Below are 17433 nucleotides of genomic sequence, written 5' to 3'. Positions count from 1 at the left end.
AAGCGAGGAGGGGGTGAAGTGTGGATTGAGTGAATGTGAGGTGAATTAAGGGAGTAAATATGGTTTGTGAAGAATCAGATGTGAAGAACCAGATGTGAAGAATCAGATGTGAAGCTAGATGGGATAGAGCGATTGTTTAAGGGGATTTATGGGGAGGGTATTTGTGATGTGTAATGAGTTGGGATGATAGGAAGTAAGATGGCGAGCAATGTGTGGAGATTTATTGGAGTTTGTTCAAGGTATGGAGATGACTTTCAGAGAACTTGGGAATGAGGATACATTTGGAAATCTCAAAACTGAATACCTACAGCAGATATGCAACAAATGGGTTTGAAAGGGGTGATGTTGTGTGTAAGCGAAGCGAAAAAGCAAACACGGCAGTGGTGAATTGAAGGATAGGTGTGATGTTAAAGTATCTTTTCTCTTCGCTATTCATCTTTCAAGATCACTTTCAGTCTTTGTGTACCTTTTGTAGAAGTTTATGCCTTCAAATTACCAAGTTAGTCCGCTGTGATATTTCAAAGACTTGATCAGAAAGATGGGATACGTTGGATTTTCCTCATTTCTACTGTCTTTACTTTTGTCAAATGATTTTCATTGGGACTCCAATCTCATCTTACTAGCTTCTGATCTTCTGTTTACCCCATTTAATCTCCCACTATACCTCATGTATCAAACCTTCATTATCTATTATTCTTTTACTCTCTTTTACCATCTACACTCATCTTTATCCTGACTTTTTCTTCATCATAAACATCGAGATTAAAGTAAATGATGAAGAAAGCTTGTTCAAGGGAAAAAAAAAAGATTTGAACCAATCCACTTGGGCTTTGCAAAGGGCACAAAGGAAAGAAGTAATCGTCTTCCCCTTGCTTACCTGGCTTCCAAGCTTTGTAGTTGCACGCTGATGACAGACAAGAAATCCACGATGCAATCAAATTTTATATATATTATGAGCTCCCCATAAAGTATGATCAGATTGTAATTTTAATTTCCATAGTCTTCTGCACTCTCCACTTGCGAACATGGCATGTATGTAGAGGTGATTCCCTGAGGTCTTGAGCAGTCCCACCTTTATTCCTGTCTGTTCTTTTAATATTTACTAACAACATCGAAGCAAGCTCTCCAGCCACGGGGGGAGACATCGCCTTAGAAGATGAGTGAGTTTTACTAATTGCTACACTCAAACACAGCTAATAAGTGAAACAGTAGTGACAGCGAGCAGCAAATAACTTCATCCGTTCTCTATGCTCTTTGCTAATTTGAAATTCAGCACATCTGATGAGAAGTGGGTGGTACATTTTGCAAGCCCCTCATTTTCTGAAGAGTCAATACTAATGATTCAGTCCGTTGAATATTGAAACCTTGCAGGCACCTTTTTTGACCTTTTCCTGTCTATTATCTTGGAACCGCTTATGCTCCTGTCCAAGTCACTAACTTAGATATAGTCTGAGGCGTATCGAGACGTTGTCAGTGCCTTCGCTCGAGAAGTATGACTGGTTGAGAATTCATTTCTGACCTTTGTAGGATGATAGAAGCCAATCGCAGGTTAGTATTTTGGACCGAGTCTGGCGAGTGAATAACAAATCAGTGCTGACGCAGACGGCCTTGGGTCCAGAGATGTATTTCTTGAAATCCGGTAGGTCGGATTTAACCAATTGTTTGAAGAGGAGAGCTTTACATAATTGAATGCTGATGTTCTCGGCAATAGAATCACCGAAATACAAGAGCTATACGTCTCTAAATTATCTGCTTGTAAGATGCTAACATCTCGCAAATAGCATGAGGGAGCAGAATATTCTGTAAGTTTCGAATATTATAGGGTTATTCGCTTTCTTGCAGTAATTTGAGCTAATACATCATGATATAGCAATAGCGCAACAGAGACCGCAAGACAAGAGGAGAGAAGAAGAAGAAATAGTTGTGGGGGTTGGGGTAAATGGATCGCCCTAGGTTTTCTAGCGTTGGTGCTTGACAAGTAAGTTATACTACATACTTTAATCCATTCTAAGACCCCGAATCCTTAATAATCCAACTTAAATATAGTATAATTGGTGCGATTAGCCTGGGATTTGCCATCTATTGGCACAACAAAAAGTAATCGGGAACAAGTCGCAAAGTTGTGAATATCACAAGTCTTGCTTCGAGGATACTCGTGAAAGCAGCGCAGATACGAACTCGCAGCGGCGGGATCGACACGCCAATGACATACAGTTTCTCCAAACTCAAGAGGACCAGCATAGGCAGATGACTATGTGGCAGATTTGAAGTCGCTATCAATATCATGACGTGGATTTCTCATTGAGGATGGAAATTCTCGATGTTGAACAGGCTATTTGACACACCTGAGACGAAGTAATACATAAATTTATGGACGGTAAATATTGTTCACATGCGCCTGATATTTTTTCTTTGATGGCTGTTTCGATATGGTTCCGCGATCATACAGCTAAGTGCATCAATCCCTTTGATGTCCATCTCCTTGAAGTCTTCAACATAACATATCGACCTCTTAAGACGTGAATTCAAATAGTTGTACTACTAATTTTCTTTCTCATCTTCAATGGAAGAATCGAGTTTTCCGCCTCTCTTTGAACGGTTTTCAATGAGTTCAAATCAGAGTAATGAGCTTTTGTTTGACGTTATGTTCGACGAGTTATCATCTTTCCACCATTTGCAATGTGTGTAGACAAGTCAAGACAGACTGATCGGGGCAAAGACTTAACCCTAGCTACTATAAATCTGGTCGTCCCCCCGCCGTAGCACTCTCCTCTGCCAGGACTAACTCCCACTCACTGCCCTCTTCGTTCCCACCCGCCGCCCACCACTCTCCACACCAAGCACTAGTCCGTCCCTTTCCGCCCCACATCACAGTCTCAAACATATACTCTAAAACCGCTCATCACTACAACAATAACACAACATCTTTGATGGTCTAACGGTCATGATTTCCGCTTGTCAATAACATTACAAGTCGCGGGAGACCGGGGTTCGACTCCCCGTCAGAGAGTTCATTCTATATAGAATTCCTTGAATCTCATGTTCACATATATTCTTTTTGATTTCTTGACGCAAAAATCTTTTTTTTCGTAGGCGGGAAGTTTGGCGTGTAGCGGACCCCACTACTACCTTGCCGGAGCCTTTTTGCTTTTCTTCAAAGGTGGGGCTATCTACAGTGAATGAGAGGGGCAGGATTTTGGGTTAATGATAGTGGTTGATAGATAGTGAGGATGACGTTGGTGTCGAAAGGTGAATATAATAGATCGTTGGTGAATCATGAAGGGAAAGCGTAGCGAGGTTAGTGTAGTCTTCTGCACATGCCGAAATGATTGGATCTTCTCGAAACTCTTGAGTCTCGATTGCTCTTTTGGGACGCAGACAATAAATAATACAGCTAACAAAACTCTAATTTGAAGTTCTAAAAATATATTCAAATTCACCTATTTTTTCAATACAAAATCCATGATTCATCGTTGGGATAGGATGAGAGGGATGACTTCATTCCATTATCGATTCTTGGCGATAGAAATCGTTATCAGGACCTTGGCTTGCAGGATGTGGCTTTCGCTATCATGAACTCGAAGCACATGTGAATGATAGATATGATGTGATGTGATGAAGTTTGGATATCGATGGAGGCATTCGATGTTTCGTATGAAGAATCAAGAAAAGCTTGTAGTGTCGGGGACTCGTACAGTTAGTGAGTGAGCTTTCCATGTGAAACTCATTTCCGCGTCGCTTGATTCTCATCATGATGGATCATATGAAGAATGATCAATTAACTGGGTTTGGATGGTAAGATCATAGGTTGTACAACACATTCAATAACAGATTCTAGATCTTTGCATGTTGGATTCTAGATTCGAGAATTGTGCAAAATGATATGATGTGGTGTGAAGTGGTGATGTGATTTTATGATTATCCTTGCGACAACTTGCATTTATCGAGCAACTGATGTGCAGATGTGCAATTGAGGTATGTAACGTGAGCTAGCATTTTGCAAGAACGCGTCAATATACAGCCAGACAGTCTAAACTTTGGTTCAGTTGCTCTTCCATGTGAAGATTATAATGGAACAGAGTGGTGATCTTGAGATCTATGGGTGTGGGTGGGTTGATGTGTTGATGTGTTCGTGTTTTACTATGTGGACATGTTGGAGACTTGGAGTGGTGCAGATGCGTTGAAGAGTATCACCGTCGCCGCTGTTCCTAGTCGAAATATGAAGACTGAATCTCACGTCTAGATATCAGTGGAAGGAATTATTCCGTACAACCTAACCCATCGAGAATATACGAATAGAACTCATACTCAAGCAAACCTGTATCGGTGGCGGTGAGTCTATTTCCCGTTGTATTCCATATCAATTATTAGTTCTCAGATCCTCTCGTTCAATAATTATCCATCGGGAAATCTCGAAATCTCAGATATCATCAATGCCAGGTACGGATCCATGAATCCACAATCCAACCAGCAAAGTTCGAGCGAAAGAATATGCACCAATCATCATTCAAGATTCTTAATCTCGTATGGATTCTTCAGTCCTGGTTTTTTTTAAGGCCCGATACAAATTACAATAAAGTGGCTCATGAGAAAAAGTGGTTACCCTTGAGCCTCACCCTTTTTTGTCACGCAATTAGACCAATTCGTCTCGAGTTCGTAAACTTTTCCAGGGGCGGGAACAAGATCAGATTGTGACCCATGCATAATTGTGCCTTATCGCAGGATTTTCTGAAAGAATCAAGAATTGAATTGAGAGAAGTCGAGGTCAAGGTTCCATATCAAATATTTGTGGGTATTTTTCCCATGAGGCATTTTTGAAGTGACATTGAAGTGTGACTTTGGAGGTTGATCCATCCATAATGGGTTCTGTATGATATGTAGGATCCATATAGCCCTAACCGGCCATTTACATTTTCAGGTGTGGCAGCGGCACCGACCTAGGAAATGCGCAAATCCTACTCGAGCAGACATCTCTTTATGCGAAGTTGCGGAGTATATACGGCGTCGGGCTGTACTGATTAGAATGAGCGGCCTATTCTCGGTGGCGGAGCCCTCTAATGGTATCGATGATACCAGATGCAGTGTCGGTTGTTTAACTTTTGCTAGATAAAGAACGAAACGTGTGAGAAAGATTTGATGCAGGCGCTTCCGTCCGTGTCCACTGTCAAAGAAAGGTCAAATACCGGGACTTATCGAGCTTATTCGGATTTCTAGATTTTTAGATTTTTAGATTTTTATTTAGAAAAACGTTCATAGTTTGTTGATCAGGGTTGGAACTAATTAGGTCGAAACAGTACAGTAGCGTCGGATTAGAAGTATGCATCGGAATCATCCTGAATCAGAACCCGCTCTTTACGACTTATCCTTATCGAATAATAGAAAAGGAGATTGATGCTATCGGTAGTCATTAGCGTTTACAGTATAGGTACCCTGTTTTCAACTACCCGTCCCTCACAACCGATGATTTCTGGTTACGCCGTCAAAGTTGTTATCATGTGGAAGTCATTCGATTTCTGAGATGTCGCTCATGAGGTTTGATCATGCCATATCTAGGGGATCTCCTGTCTCTTATCAGATGCTCACACCTACCGAGTATTCGCACCTCGCTCGAATCACCCCCTTTTCACGTGTCAAAGTAGAGCTAGTAGGTGCGTCAAGTTACATCGAGGTTCAGCACGTTTCGGAATGAGGTTGATCTGACCTGACTTTCATGAATACAGTATATGCTGCAGCTGTTTTTGACGGGTTACCTTCCGGAGTTTAGACTTTGCCCTGCTTACTGGGTACTTGCTACCGTAATGCTAGGGAGATACTCCTATTGATATCCACCTTCCTGCAGTACCCGATGTCGAGTCTTCAAATGTTAGATCTTTTAGATATACCCGGTACACATCCGAGGAACGGAAGAAAACTCCTTCAGCCTTGGGAATTATCCTGGGCTTAGTGTGCTGGGTAGCTAGGTTGGGTAGTTTTTATCACATTATCATTTGATAATCGAATATGCGCCAGTCAACCACCATCGATCAATCATCTAACAGTTTGGGACTGTGACTGTGACGGTGACTGTGACGGTAAGAACCTCGGAAGTCGAAGAAGTATATATGGTTCAAGTAGCATTCACCATCATCGTTAGATCCAACTTGTGAGGAGAGAAAGTCCGAATCTATATTTGTGTGTCTGTTTGATTGAAAGTCTCCAATTTTTACGGATACGACCGTATCGGCACTTTGGAATCTTTTTGATACACCAACGAAAAGAAAAGGGTAAAGAAAAAGTTCTCGAACATCAGCAAAAAAGTTTCTCCTAAGGTTTTCTCCTAAGAAGGTGACCCCCACTAGAAGATATCCACTTCATACCAAGAAACCGTAGCCCCTTCCGATTTGTGACGTGCGGAAGCGCCACTTTGATCTACTTCGTACCCACGCCTACCCAGCTTGACTGTGTGGATTTTCGTGAATTGCGCCTGAGCCACTGGATTATTGACTGGTCATTGGATTATTGAAGTGGGATTGGGATTTGGATGGAGAGAAGAGTACGCAAAAGAGTACCTCGATACCGAAGAAAGGAGAGAGAAAGAGGGATTGCGACAAATATACTAGTAACAATAGGGTAAGGACGAAATCTTTGAGATACAAAATACAAAGAAGGACTAGAGGAAAGATAACTAAAAGAAGAGGTCATAATTTGTGATTTCTTTTTTCAATCTTTTTTATACTCATATGGTTATTGCCCTTTAATATACACCTGTGCAGTATATTGGCTGCAGAACAGAAAGAGCGATTCGCAACTCGCACTACCACTTTCACGCATTTCCTTGGTAACTGCTTTGGAAAGGAAGTCGCCGATACGAGTGGAGTATAAGTATTTCTCAACATTCGGAGCTCACTCCTTGACAACTTTGCACCAACATAATAAGCACACGAAACGGTCGGGAGATTCTGTCTTTCGTACTGACGCCAAACAACTCCTGAATCATTATTTCTCATTTGGCATACGACCAATAGTCGAGTTAATAGGACGTTATGCCTAATTTCTTTGGAGGCGTTACTGGAAGAGGTGTTTCGACACTTTTCGAGATACGGTATGTTATAATATATCTACGATTTTGTTCCCTCATCATTTACTGACATTTTGCAGTCTTGACGAGGAAATCATCGTACTTCGAGGAGGTGAAAATGAAGCATCGAGTCAATTGCTCAAGGGATCAGTAGTTTTATGCCTGCCAGCTGCTCTGAAGGTAGAAGATGTACATCTTCGTATGACTGGACAATTGAAAGTCGGGTGAGTTTTTTCAAGGCATATGCAAGGGCTGAAAAACTAACCACCACATGCAGGTGGAATGATCAGCGAGTGACACCTACCGGTATTTCGAATAATCGAGTCGATAGAACTACTGAGATTTTCTGTCATAGATGGGCGCCGTTTGTGGGTGGAGCAGGGCCTGGTTCTTCCTCAAAGGGATTACTTTTACCAGCAGGAAATTATGAGTGGCCATTCGAACTCGTCATTCCAGGCTCCATGTCAGAAAGTGTGGAGGGTTTGAATGACAGCCACATTGTTTACAAATTGAAGGCAACAGTCGCTAGAGGAAAATTGGCATACGATTTACATGCTTGGAAACCGGTGCGAATCGTTCGAACTTTGGACCCTTCAGCATTGGAATTGGCTCACGCCATGACAGTCGAGAATGTTTGGCCAAATAAAATCGAATATCAACTGGTTATTCCACAAAAGGCCATAGTATTTGGTACTGCAATCACCATCGAGATGAGATTCACCTCCTTGTTGAAAGGCTTAAAAATCGGCAAGATAAAGTGTCATTTGATCGAAGTACAAGAATTTGTTCTCCCAGGAACATCTACGACTTCGGATAGATATTGGAAAAACTCCAGAGATGTGGATGCTTGGACCTTTGAACTGAATGAAGAAGAGCATTATCAAGATATGCTTGACGACAGTGGGCAAGATGGATTCAAAATGACCGAATTCATGCCACTGCCAAAAAGATTGAGCAGATGCATACAAGATGTGGACGTACATGGTATCAAAATTCGCCACAAGGTCAAATTCAACATTGCATTGCACAACCCAGATGGGCATATTTCAGAGGTATGACTCCCTTGTCTTTAATCCATGCAAAAATACTGATCAAATATAGCTCCGCGCAACGTTACCAGTCACAATCTTCATTTCTCCCAATATGCCATTAACTGCCGAAGGTGCTTTAGTGGACCAGACACCAACAACCAATACTCAATCAACTGCAGTATCAGCACATGCACCACCTCTTTATGGAGAGCACGTATTGGATCAACTTTACGCCGACATGGATCAATCTGGACTAATGACCCCTATGCCACAATCTGGAATGAACACTCCGTTCTACGCCCAGTCTCGAGCAGGTTCATCAGAGAATCTATCTGCCTCCCCAGAATCTCATCATCCGGCAGGCGCCGTTCCCCCTGCAGCATTGTCATCTAGGCTTCAAAGTTTAAATACCAATTTAAATTCTGGCCGGAATAGCTTTTTAAGACGATATGGAGGATCTGGATCCGGAGGAAATACTCCTCACCATAACGATGATCCCCAAGGAAGCTATTTTGATTCACACCATGGTCATTCCGCCTCTTCAGCAACTGCCAGAAGTAATCCTCTTAGCAGACGAGGAAGTTTTAACGAGGATCATCACCCAGATGCCACTAGTACCACGATGAGCAGCGGATACCATACTCCTGAACATTTGGATTACAATGAAATGGGAGATTTAACCAAAGTTCCTTCCTATACTACAGCCCTCAAAACCCCTGTAAGAGGAATGAGTTATACCGAAGCACTGCCCAATTACGAATCTGCCATCTCAGCACCACCAAGTCCGACATTACATGCAAGTAGTGGCTCAAATACACCGCATGAGCACCCATTGGACGGAGGTCAGTCTCATTCACACTCACACTCAAACTCAAATTCCCATTCGCACGCGGATACGCATAGACACCACCATGGACCGGGATTTTTGAGAAGAAACCCATTCTCCAGCATGGGATTCACACCGTTGCATCCACCATCACATGCACATTCGGGGGAAGCAGATGAAAGGAGGAGATTGCACTTGTTACAGCATAGAGATAGGGTACATTAAAAGAAGGAAGATTGGATAAATTAATGGAATAGACCATCGGAATGGAATGCGAGATCCAAGCATCTTTTGGCGCAGGAGGGTTTTGAAATAGACTTGGTACATTGGGAATTTTGGGGGCGTTCAGCTTGATACCTTTTGATGAGATACCGTTATAGAAGCGTTAAATGCTGGAAGGTTAGAAAATGCGAGGAAGAGGCTGCATTTATAGTATTAATATTCTCCCCGCTCTCGCGATTAAAGAGCGATAGTTCCTCTTGAATACATAGATTCAACATTTTCAAACTTGACAAATTTCACATGATTCAATTAGCTGCCACAAGATGAGAACACCAGAAGTATTATCACATAATGAACTTGTCAAATTCCGAACTTGTAGAACAAAATTCGGCTTACCGAAGTAATACCGAACACCTAGGTACACATTCAATCAGACGTCATCTGCAGCAATGAATCTGCTTTGTGCGTGGAATCCGAGAATATCAAAAAATGGAGATGGAGATATTACAGATGAGAAAGGATTTTTAAATTGACATCAAGACACCTAGGACGGTCATATATTTCAACTCTAATATCTTGAGTGAATTCAACTGCTTACTTTGCCCAATGGCGTAAGCCGATCCCGAAGTCGCGTTTGAGAGATCATCCACGCTCCAAGCTCCAAGCTCAGAGACCTCGGGAGTCATAATATCACAACAATCACAACATACTTCGCTGAATTTCTCTGATTCGAAACTGTTGAATTCGTTTTACTTTGAATCTACGGTATCCCTCGATACAATTCCTAATACCTTTGGGATCCAAGTCTCTAGAGTACACCTTGATTCAGAACTCACTCGATGCCCTCGTATCTAACATAGATATCTACACAAGCCGGGGCCCATCACCCATCGAAACCATGGAGCCCACAAATCGTACCCTTCTCCTTCGATCCTCCTCCCCGTCCTCATCGTTACGATCACCATCCGAATCTTCCTCTGCTTTCCGCGACCAAAAGGCTCGTAAACAAGATATGATCCGCTATACCTCCTACGCCTCCGCCATCCTCTCCTGTCTCTGCGCAGGTTCCATCACCGCTTATTCGCTTTATGGCCATTTATTTCAATCGCGATTGCATTATACGCAATTACAAGTCAATATTGTTATCATCGCGGCGGAATTGGCAATGTATCTGCCAGTGCCGGTGTTTGGATATCTATGCGATCGGGTTGGACCTGCGCCACTGTCTCTCGGGGCGGGAATTATGTTTGGAGCCGGATATGGATTGGCGGCACTTACATATAAGAGTGGAGAGAAAGATATAGAGGGTTATGTGACGGAAAGAGGATGGCCAATTATTTGGATGGTGATTGCATTCATGATTATTGGGATGGCAACGACTTGTATGTATATTAGTGCGGTGACGGCGTGTGCGAAGAATTTTGGGAAATCGAAATATAGAGGCCTGGCTCTTGCATGTCCAATTGCAGCGTTTGGGTTGAGTGGGATGTGGCAGAGTCAGGTGGGGGAGAAGATATTGTATGAGAGGGGGAGAGACGGTCAAAGGGGAGATGTTGATGTGGGAAGGTTCTTTTGGTTTTTGGCTATTACACTTCTTGTGGTGGGAGTTATTGGATGTGGATTGTTGAAGATTGTGGATGAGGATGAGTTGATTGAAGAAGCTGTTGAGGAATTGGAGAGGAGTGGGTTACTTGGGGAGGAGGAAGGGTATACCAGGAGAGGATATGGTACTTTGAATGGAGAAGAGCGAGGTGGCGTGGATGAGGAGGATGAAGAAGCGAGAAAGAAGACTTGGTTATTAAACGAGGAAACCAGACGATTTCTGAAAGATCATACAATGTGGTGGTTAGCCATTGGATTCTTCTTCGTCTCCGGACCAGGCGAGTCGTTCATCACGAATTTGGGCACAATAATCGGCACGCTTAATCCACCTACAATCCACAATCCTACTTCCGCAGCAACACATGTTTCAGTTGTTGCACTTACCTCAACCATCGCTCGTATCCTATTTGGTACCCTCACCGATATACTGGCTCCGGTTCCTATAACACATCATTTCGGTTCTCTGTCAAATTCTTTCGCCTCTCTCCCACCACAATCTAGATCTCGCTTCACAATATCCCGTATAACGTTCCTTATCTTGTCCGCTCTCCTAATCCTCTTGGGTGATATCCTACTGGCTGCAGGAATTTGCCAAAACCACGCTGACCGCTTCTGGATTGTTTCTACTCTCATCGGATCCGGTTACGGCGCTTTATTCTCCCTGACTCCTTTAATCGTGACGGTTATCTGGGGTGTTGAAAACTTCGGAACCAACTGGGGAATCGTAGCAATGGTTCCAGCACTAGGTGCTACGCTCTGGGGTGTGATCTATAGTCAAGTTTACCAGAAAGTTGCCGAGGGATTATGGAAGGAATTCCTTGGTGATGGAGTACTTTGCTGGGGACAAAGCTGTTACGCGGGGACTTTCTGGGGAATGGCAGGGAGTGTGGGTGTTGGAATTGTATTTTGGGTTTGGGCTTGGAAGGGAAAGGATGGATGGAGCGATAGGGGAGTTGTGGTATAAACTACTCATGTGGAAATCTGGACTCGTGTGGGGGTTTAGATGTGATGGGTATACGAAGTAATGTATGAAGTTGAGAGTTTTGATATAAGCATCTAGCGTATGTACTCATGGTATTAGCAAATCGGCATTGGGTTGGTTATTGAGGAAGGGAATGATAAATTGTGCATATGACCTTTCGAAGGTATACATAGGCGTCTGTGGTTTGGGATTAGTATTATTTCATTTGGTCTGGTTTATTTGTTGAGGTGCACTACACGGCATTGTTTTAGTTATGTATTGAATAATCGGGAGCTTTGCATGGAATGTTCTTTGCGTATTGGGCATTTTCTGAGTTGCGGTTTGTGGATTATGGGCTAAGTTACATGATATCCCTAGATATCCATTAATGATATAATTCTCGCCACTATAGGGCTTGGAAAGATGTAATGGTGTGAGTGAATAGCTGGTATAAATTAGTGGAACTTATATAGCATCATGCTTTTTCACAAAATCTCATCTAATAACTTGAGTCATCTCTTCTCCGAATCTGAATTCGCCAGCATCAAAGTAACGACCTCCCCTTCTCTCTCCCTAACTATTATAATACCACCCCTCTCCTCTTTCTTCTTCATCCACACCTCACCATCAGTCGTCACCACGATCTCTCTCACCAAATTAATTCCTTCGCACACGCCCTCTTTGAACCCCGAGGATCTGTACATCATGATCACACGCGGCCACACACAAACTAGGTACAGGTGGAGGCGAGGGACAACATGAATTCCCGTTATCTCCGAGTTTTGAGTATGATGCGTCTTTCACACTGTCATTACTACTTCTCTTTGTCGCGAAAACGCGGGACGGGAATGGAGTTATGGTTTTGCGGGGGGTGGGAGGAGGAGTGTATGTGTGTCGGGTGCGGAGAGGTACATTTGCGATTTTTGAAATTTTGATTGTGCATTCTGTTGGTGTTGAGGGGAATAATGAGGAGTATTTTTTCATTTGAAGTTTCTGCTGGTATCCATGTACATACATGTGTGTAATGTCGATTTTTCTGAAATCGACTGTTCACATCGGAAGATGCGGTTTGGAAGTTCTGCATGGGATGGATGGAACCACTGGTAAGTAGGTAAGCTGACGTACATACATATGCAAGGCATACGCCACAGCAGGGCTGAGATTTTAAGAGCAAAGGGGCTCCCTTCATCCTGGATGATTACATCTTCGTTCTTTTTCCTTTTGTTTTTCTTTTCCTATTCTCTATCTACATCCTCATATTCCCTCTTCAGTAATCCACACACAAATATCTCACAATACAACACAGTTCAACACAATGTCTATACTCTCACATTTCTCCCTCCCGACTCGACGAGCGTTCCGCACCGGTTTGTTGACGGGTACGTCGGGTTTCCTGATACCTGCTATTATGAATAAATGGGATGTTTCAGTGCTGCGGGCTGTGTTATATGTTCTGATTTTGTATACGGTGTTTGCGGGTTGTGAAGCGGTGGTTTATCGGATGGTGGAAAGGAAAGATGTGGGGAAGGAAGAGGAAGACACAGACAAACAAGGACTAGAGGCAAATAGAGAGGCAAATAGAGAGGCAAATAGAGAGGCAAATAGAGAGGCAAATAGAGAGGCAAATAGAGAGGCAAATAGAGAGGCAAATAGAGAGGCAAGGGGAGAGAGTGAATGAGAAAGAACCTCTCGAGATTTGGTAGGGGATATGGGGAGGTGAGAATAGGAGAGTGCGAATCGTCTTTGATGCTATTGTTTGGGAAGGAAGATACGTGGGGAGCTAGGAGCTTTGTTAATCACTATTCAACAATAAAATGCTCTTTCTTTGCTACATGCAGAGAAGTTTTCAATATGAAGTGTTTGAATGTTACACTCCTTCGAATCTTGAGACCCGAGCTAGCTACCGAAGAGAGAAAATAGTTATGCCACCGGAAGTACTACTTTTTGTATCCATTCCTGCCTATGGAGACTTGGAGAGAAAGAGAGATTCTTCACCTGAAATATGGGAGTAAGTCTACGGAATAGAGATTCAGAAATTGAGAACTTGAGAGGATACGGGAAGTAGTAGTTACATGAAAAATGATTGAAAGCTGAGACAGAAAATATAGCCGAAATAGCGGACGCAGGGGAGTGAAAAGGGATGTTGAAAGAGGATTTACTTAAACCTTCGACAAAGGAAACCAAGATCAAGAACAGCACAAAAATGAATATTGTACTCACATCAAACGTCATCATTGATGATCGACCTGAAATAGAACTATACACAAAAGAAATACAACAAATAAAATTCAATCAACCTCCACCTCACTCAATAGGGCAGTAGGAAGCGTTTTCTTCATTCCAATATTTACAATCAAGATACTGTTCTAACTATAATACAATGAATCTATCCCCTTCTTATATATTTGCTTTCTTCTCGTACATCTCCAATTTGAGGATGACGTCTAGACATCTAAATTTCGCACTCACCATCTTCCTCTCCACCTGCATCCGTTGCATCAGTTGCAACAGGAGCAACCGAGCTAGCAATCTCGGTTGAAGAAACTTCACCACCTAACCCACCATCTATCGCACTGTTAGTCAGTCTATGCAGAAAGGCACTGAGAATAATAGTCATTCTGCTTTACACACGTACCAGCAGAGCAAGACTTTCCTCCGGCGCAGTTACCATACAAAGGGACTGAGCCAGATGATGAAGCAGCGGTTGTAGTAGCTGGTTTAGCGGAAGTAGCAAGAGTAGAGCTGGATTTTTGGGTGACAAGACTGGTTTTGCTGGTGGAAACGGCAGCAGCTGAGGAAGAAGCTTTGCTGGTAGCAACGATTGCTGTGGAAGAGGCCTTGCTGGATGTAGCAGCGACCTTTGAGGAGGGAGCGACGGCGGTTGAGGTGGCTACTGCGAGTTTTGAAGAGGTGGTGATTGCTCCGTGGGATGCGGAGGCTGTAACTGAAGACCCACCACCATTGGCCATGAGAGCGGAGACAGGGGTTCTACCTGGGAAGAAAGAGGTTGGGACGGTTGGGATAGGAATGCTTACGCTCACGGCGAAAGGAGTAGCTAAATCTTGGGCCATGGTAGAGGCTTCGTAGCCGGTTGGCATAGCGGACCAAGATTGAGTTGTAGTGTAAGCGGATGGGGAATCGGTATCGGCTTTAAGACATCCTCCTGAACCGTAAGCATTTTGGCAGACGTATTTTCCGGTGCTACCGGAATCAGCTCCGATGGCGAAGTCAGTGATGGTGATATTGGTGCATGGAACGGTGGATGAGCAGAGGAGGTTGATTGGTCCACGTGCAGTGGTGCTCTCACACGTTCCCTTCCAGTTGTTGAAGGAGAGGTTCTCGTAGATGACTCCATCACCGGCAGCTTTGCTTGCTTGAGGCCAGGCTGCGTTAATGTTTAAACTGTAGGCGTTCGAGCGACCAATGAAGTTGTTGAATTGACAGTCAGAAACGGTTCCGCTACCACCGTTTGATTTGATCATGTACATTTGGTTAGATCCATAAGTGTAAATATTGTTGTAGATGATGTTGGAGATGGCAGTGTCTGCTCCGAGAGATCCCATACCACAGCCTCCTGAACTGTTACAGTAGATATCTTCAATGAGAAGGTGATTGGAAGGATTCTATAACGTGATTAGGTATTTTAAAAAAGCTTCATTGGAAAAAAAACTCACCTTGACAGTAATACACTCATCCTTGTTAGTCACTTCAACATCATGAATCCAGATGTTTGTTCCCCAAACATCAATACCATCAAGACCACCCTCATCACCACCACGAATGATCATGTTGTAAACCTCTCCGCTCTCGCAAGTATCAATGGAGAAATGGAATGCAGGGGCATCGACTAAAGCAATGTCGTGAATGGAGAAGTTTTTAGCATCGAAAAATCGGAGGAGACGTGGTCCATAAGTCGAGTCTTTGTGAAATTCATAACCATAACCTTGAATAGCACCTGCAGAGGTACTACTGTACATCTCGAAATCGCTAGTGTGTTTGATCATGATCATATTTCCATCATCGCTACCAACACGATAAATGATACCATCAAGCTTAAGTGCCCATGCCGAACCTCCGCTGAGTGTAATCCAAGTACTCATACCATAATCTCCAGGTGGGACATAAACTGTTTAAAAATGAGCTTTCAGTAAATGGAAATGGATCTTGAACTGTGTACCTGTTCCACCAGTCTTGCAAGCAGCGAATGCAGAAGTGAGCGCCGGGCCAATATCTGAAGTCTTGCTTGCCTTTCCACCATAATCCAAAACACTACAAATTTTTGTGGCTTTAGATTCTCTTGAAGTCAAGGGGCCAACTGAACCAGTCAATTGTGCTGATACTAAAGCTGGGAGGACAATTGCCGCGAGGGCTGATAATGTGCTGATTTGCATTTTGCAAATAGTTTGAAAAGGAATGATAGGAAATTGAAGGAATGGAGAATGGTAAAAGTTCAAAAATAGAAGTGAACCTCCAAAAGAGTGAAAGTCAGACAAATCCGCGTTTAGAACAGAAAAGAGAAGTCAAAGATAGAAAGCTTCAAGAAGCATTGAAAGATCTGGAACTATACTTGCCTATATGTACCGAATAGGTCTACCATGTACTTTTCACTCGCTCGAGTATATGCCATGTCCATGTTATGCTATTCCTGTGTAAGGAATCAATCGATAACTTGGTGTGGGGAATTAAAGGGACGATGCACCTGGGTAAGATCAAAGAGATGAGCATGATGAGGATCATGGAAATCCATGTTGATGAAGTCAAAATCACTTTGCTGTAGCCAATTAAGGTAGTATTTAGATTAAACAACACTAGTTGTTTGAATGTGGGATTGAAAGAATGTTCCTACCGACGATTTCATATATCCGAGGGGAAATGTGGTACTAATCTTTGAATATATCCGAAACTTTGACCCGCCAAAAAGCGGTTAAATGCCATGGCTTGCTTACCTCTTTCGGTAGCGAGGCGATTACAGTAGATTTTAGTTCTTAGTGTTCCCCTGAATGCAGGTACGACACAAGTTCCTAGGGCTTCTTGATTGTTAGAGTGTTGCTGCTTTTATATAAATCTCCTCCTTTGCCAAAGTTTGTCAGTATAGAAGATATGTTGTGCAACTTGTCTGTGTGAGGAAAAGGAGGATTGATTCGATATGAGATCAATCAAACCGCATTGAAAATTAGCTTGACAAGTTGACATAGGTACATAATTGGTGGCGTCCGTTGTAAAGCTTCCATCCCAACAAAAAGGAGTAGTTGTCATTCGACAGCCATGTTTCGTGTATATACTTCCGACGCCTAGACCTGTTTATACCCTGTGCAGCATTGAATATGTACGAACCATGACATTATTGACAGCCCTCTTGGGTCAAATGATCAGACGGCATCTTTTGTTTCTTCTAAAGAGAGCAATACCTAATCTGTTTTCCCCGCTTCGATGATCTGCTCAAGACTCAAGTATTGGAGTTGACTGTGGGCTTTCTCGTATGAATATCGGTAGCTGTACGAATGTGAAAAGTCCGAAGGCTGATCCATAAAATTCTCACCGAGAGTAATAATAGCAGTATCAAAAGTTTGAAGTTTTATTGATATTCTTTTCACAACAATGTCCATAGTTTCTTGAGAGCATTTCGAAATTCAAAGAATTTCTACTTTCGCTGCTATTACCCAATAAGGAGATCGAGAGGAGCAACAAATTAAGGTTTCCTTGCGAGTATTTGATATATTTTCCGAGATTAAAA

The 17433-nt window shown here is 42.8% G+C and overlaps 5 protein-coding genes across 5 annotated transcripts; 4 read left to right on the top strand and 1 right to left on the bottom strand.

The window, feature by feature from the left end:
* Positions 1 to 1025: 1025 nt before the first annotated feature.
* EAF02_001606 (uncharacterized protein) lies at positions 1026 to 3291 on the top strand (the record flags this gene model as incomplete). Its single annotated transcript, XM_038897654.1, has 9 exons — positions 1026 to 1032; positions 1118 to 1160; positions 1274 to 1295; positions 1449 to 1469; positions 1528 to 1548; positions 1603 to 1622; positions 1782 to 1802; positions 1871 to 1978; positions 2047 to 3291. 9 exons carry the CDS (start codon positions 1026 to 1028, stop codon positions 2099 to 2101), a joined length of 318 nt encoding a protein of 105 aa, XP_038762629.1. The 3' UTR covers positions 2102 to 3291.
* Positions 3292 to 7022: 3731 nt separating this feature from the next.
* EAF02_001605 (uncharacterized protein) lies at positions 7023 to 9139 on the top strand (the record flags this gene model as incomplete). Its single annotated transcript, XM_038897653.1, has 4 exons — positions 7023 to 7081; positions 7138 to 7281; positions 7335 to 8109; positions 8159 to 9139. 4 exons carry the CDS (start codon positions 7023 to 7025, stop codon positions 9137 to 9139), a joined length of 1959 nt encoding a protein of 652 aa, XP_038762628.1.
* An 895-nt stretch (positions 9140 to 10034) lies between these two features.
* Positions 10035 to 11702, top strand: EAF02_001604 (uncharacterized protein; the record flags this gene model as incomplete). The annotated part of the gene is made up of 1 exon (XM_038897652.1): positions 10035 to 11702. The coding sequence occupies one exon, from the start codon at positions 10035 to 10037 to the stop codon at positions 11700 to 11702; it is 1668 nt and encodes a 555-aa protein (XP_038762627.1).
* Positions 11703 to 13014: 1312 nt separating this feature from the next.
* EAF02_001603 (uncharacterized protein) lies at positions 13015 to 13377 on the top strand (the record flags this gene model as incomplete). The annotated part of the gene is made up of 1 exon (XM_038897651.1): positions 13015 to 13377. One exon carries the CDS (start codon positions 13015 to 13017, stop codon positions 13375 to 13377), a length of 363 nt encoding a protein of 120 aa, XP_038762626.1.
* A 605-nt stretch (positions 13378 to 13982) lies between these two features.
* Positions 13983 to 16443, bottom strand: EAF02_001602 (uncharacterized protein). The gene is made up of 4 exons (XM_038897650.1): positions 15877 to 16443; positions 15374 to 15825; positions 14335 to 15322; positions 13983 to 14264 (listed from the first exon to the last, which is right to left on the bottom strand). The coding sequence occupies exons 1-4, from the start codon at positions 16088 to 16090 to the stop codon at positions 14152 to 14154; spliced, it is 1767 nt and encodes a 588-aa protein (XP_038762625.1). The 5' UTR covers positions 16091 to 16443; the 3' UTR covers positions 13983 to 14151.
* Between the last annotated feature and the right edge of the window lie 990 nt (positions 16444 to 17433).

This window comes from Botrytis sinoallii (assembly GCF_014898435.1).
Source record: "Botrytis sinoallii strain Bc 23 chromosome Unknown BSIN_002, whole genome shotgun sequence".
Taxonomy (NCBI): Eukaryota; Fungi; Ascomycota; class Leotiomycetes; order Helotiales; family Sclerotiniaceae; genus Botrytis; species Botrytis sinoallii.
Note: the sequence above shows the minus strand (reverse complement) of the source record. Positions and strands in the feature narration are given on the sequence as shown.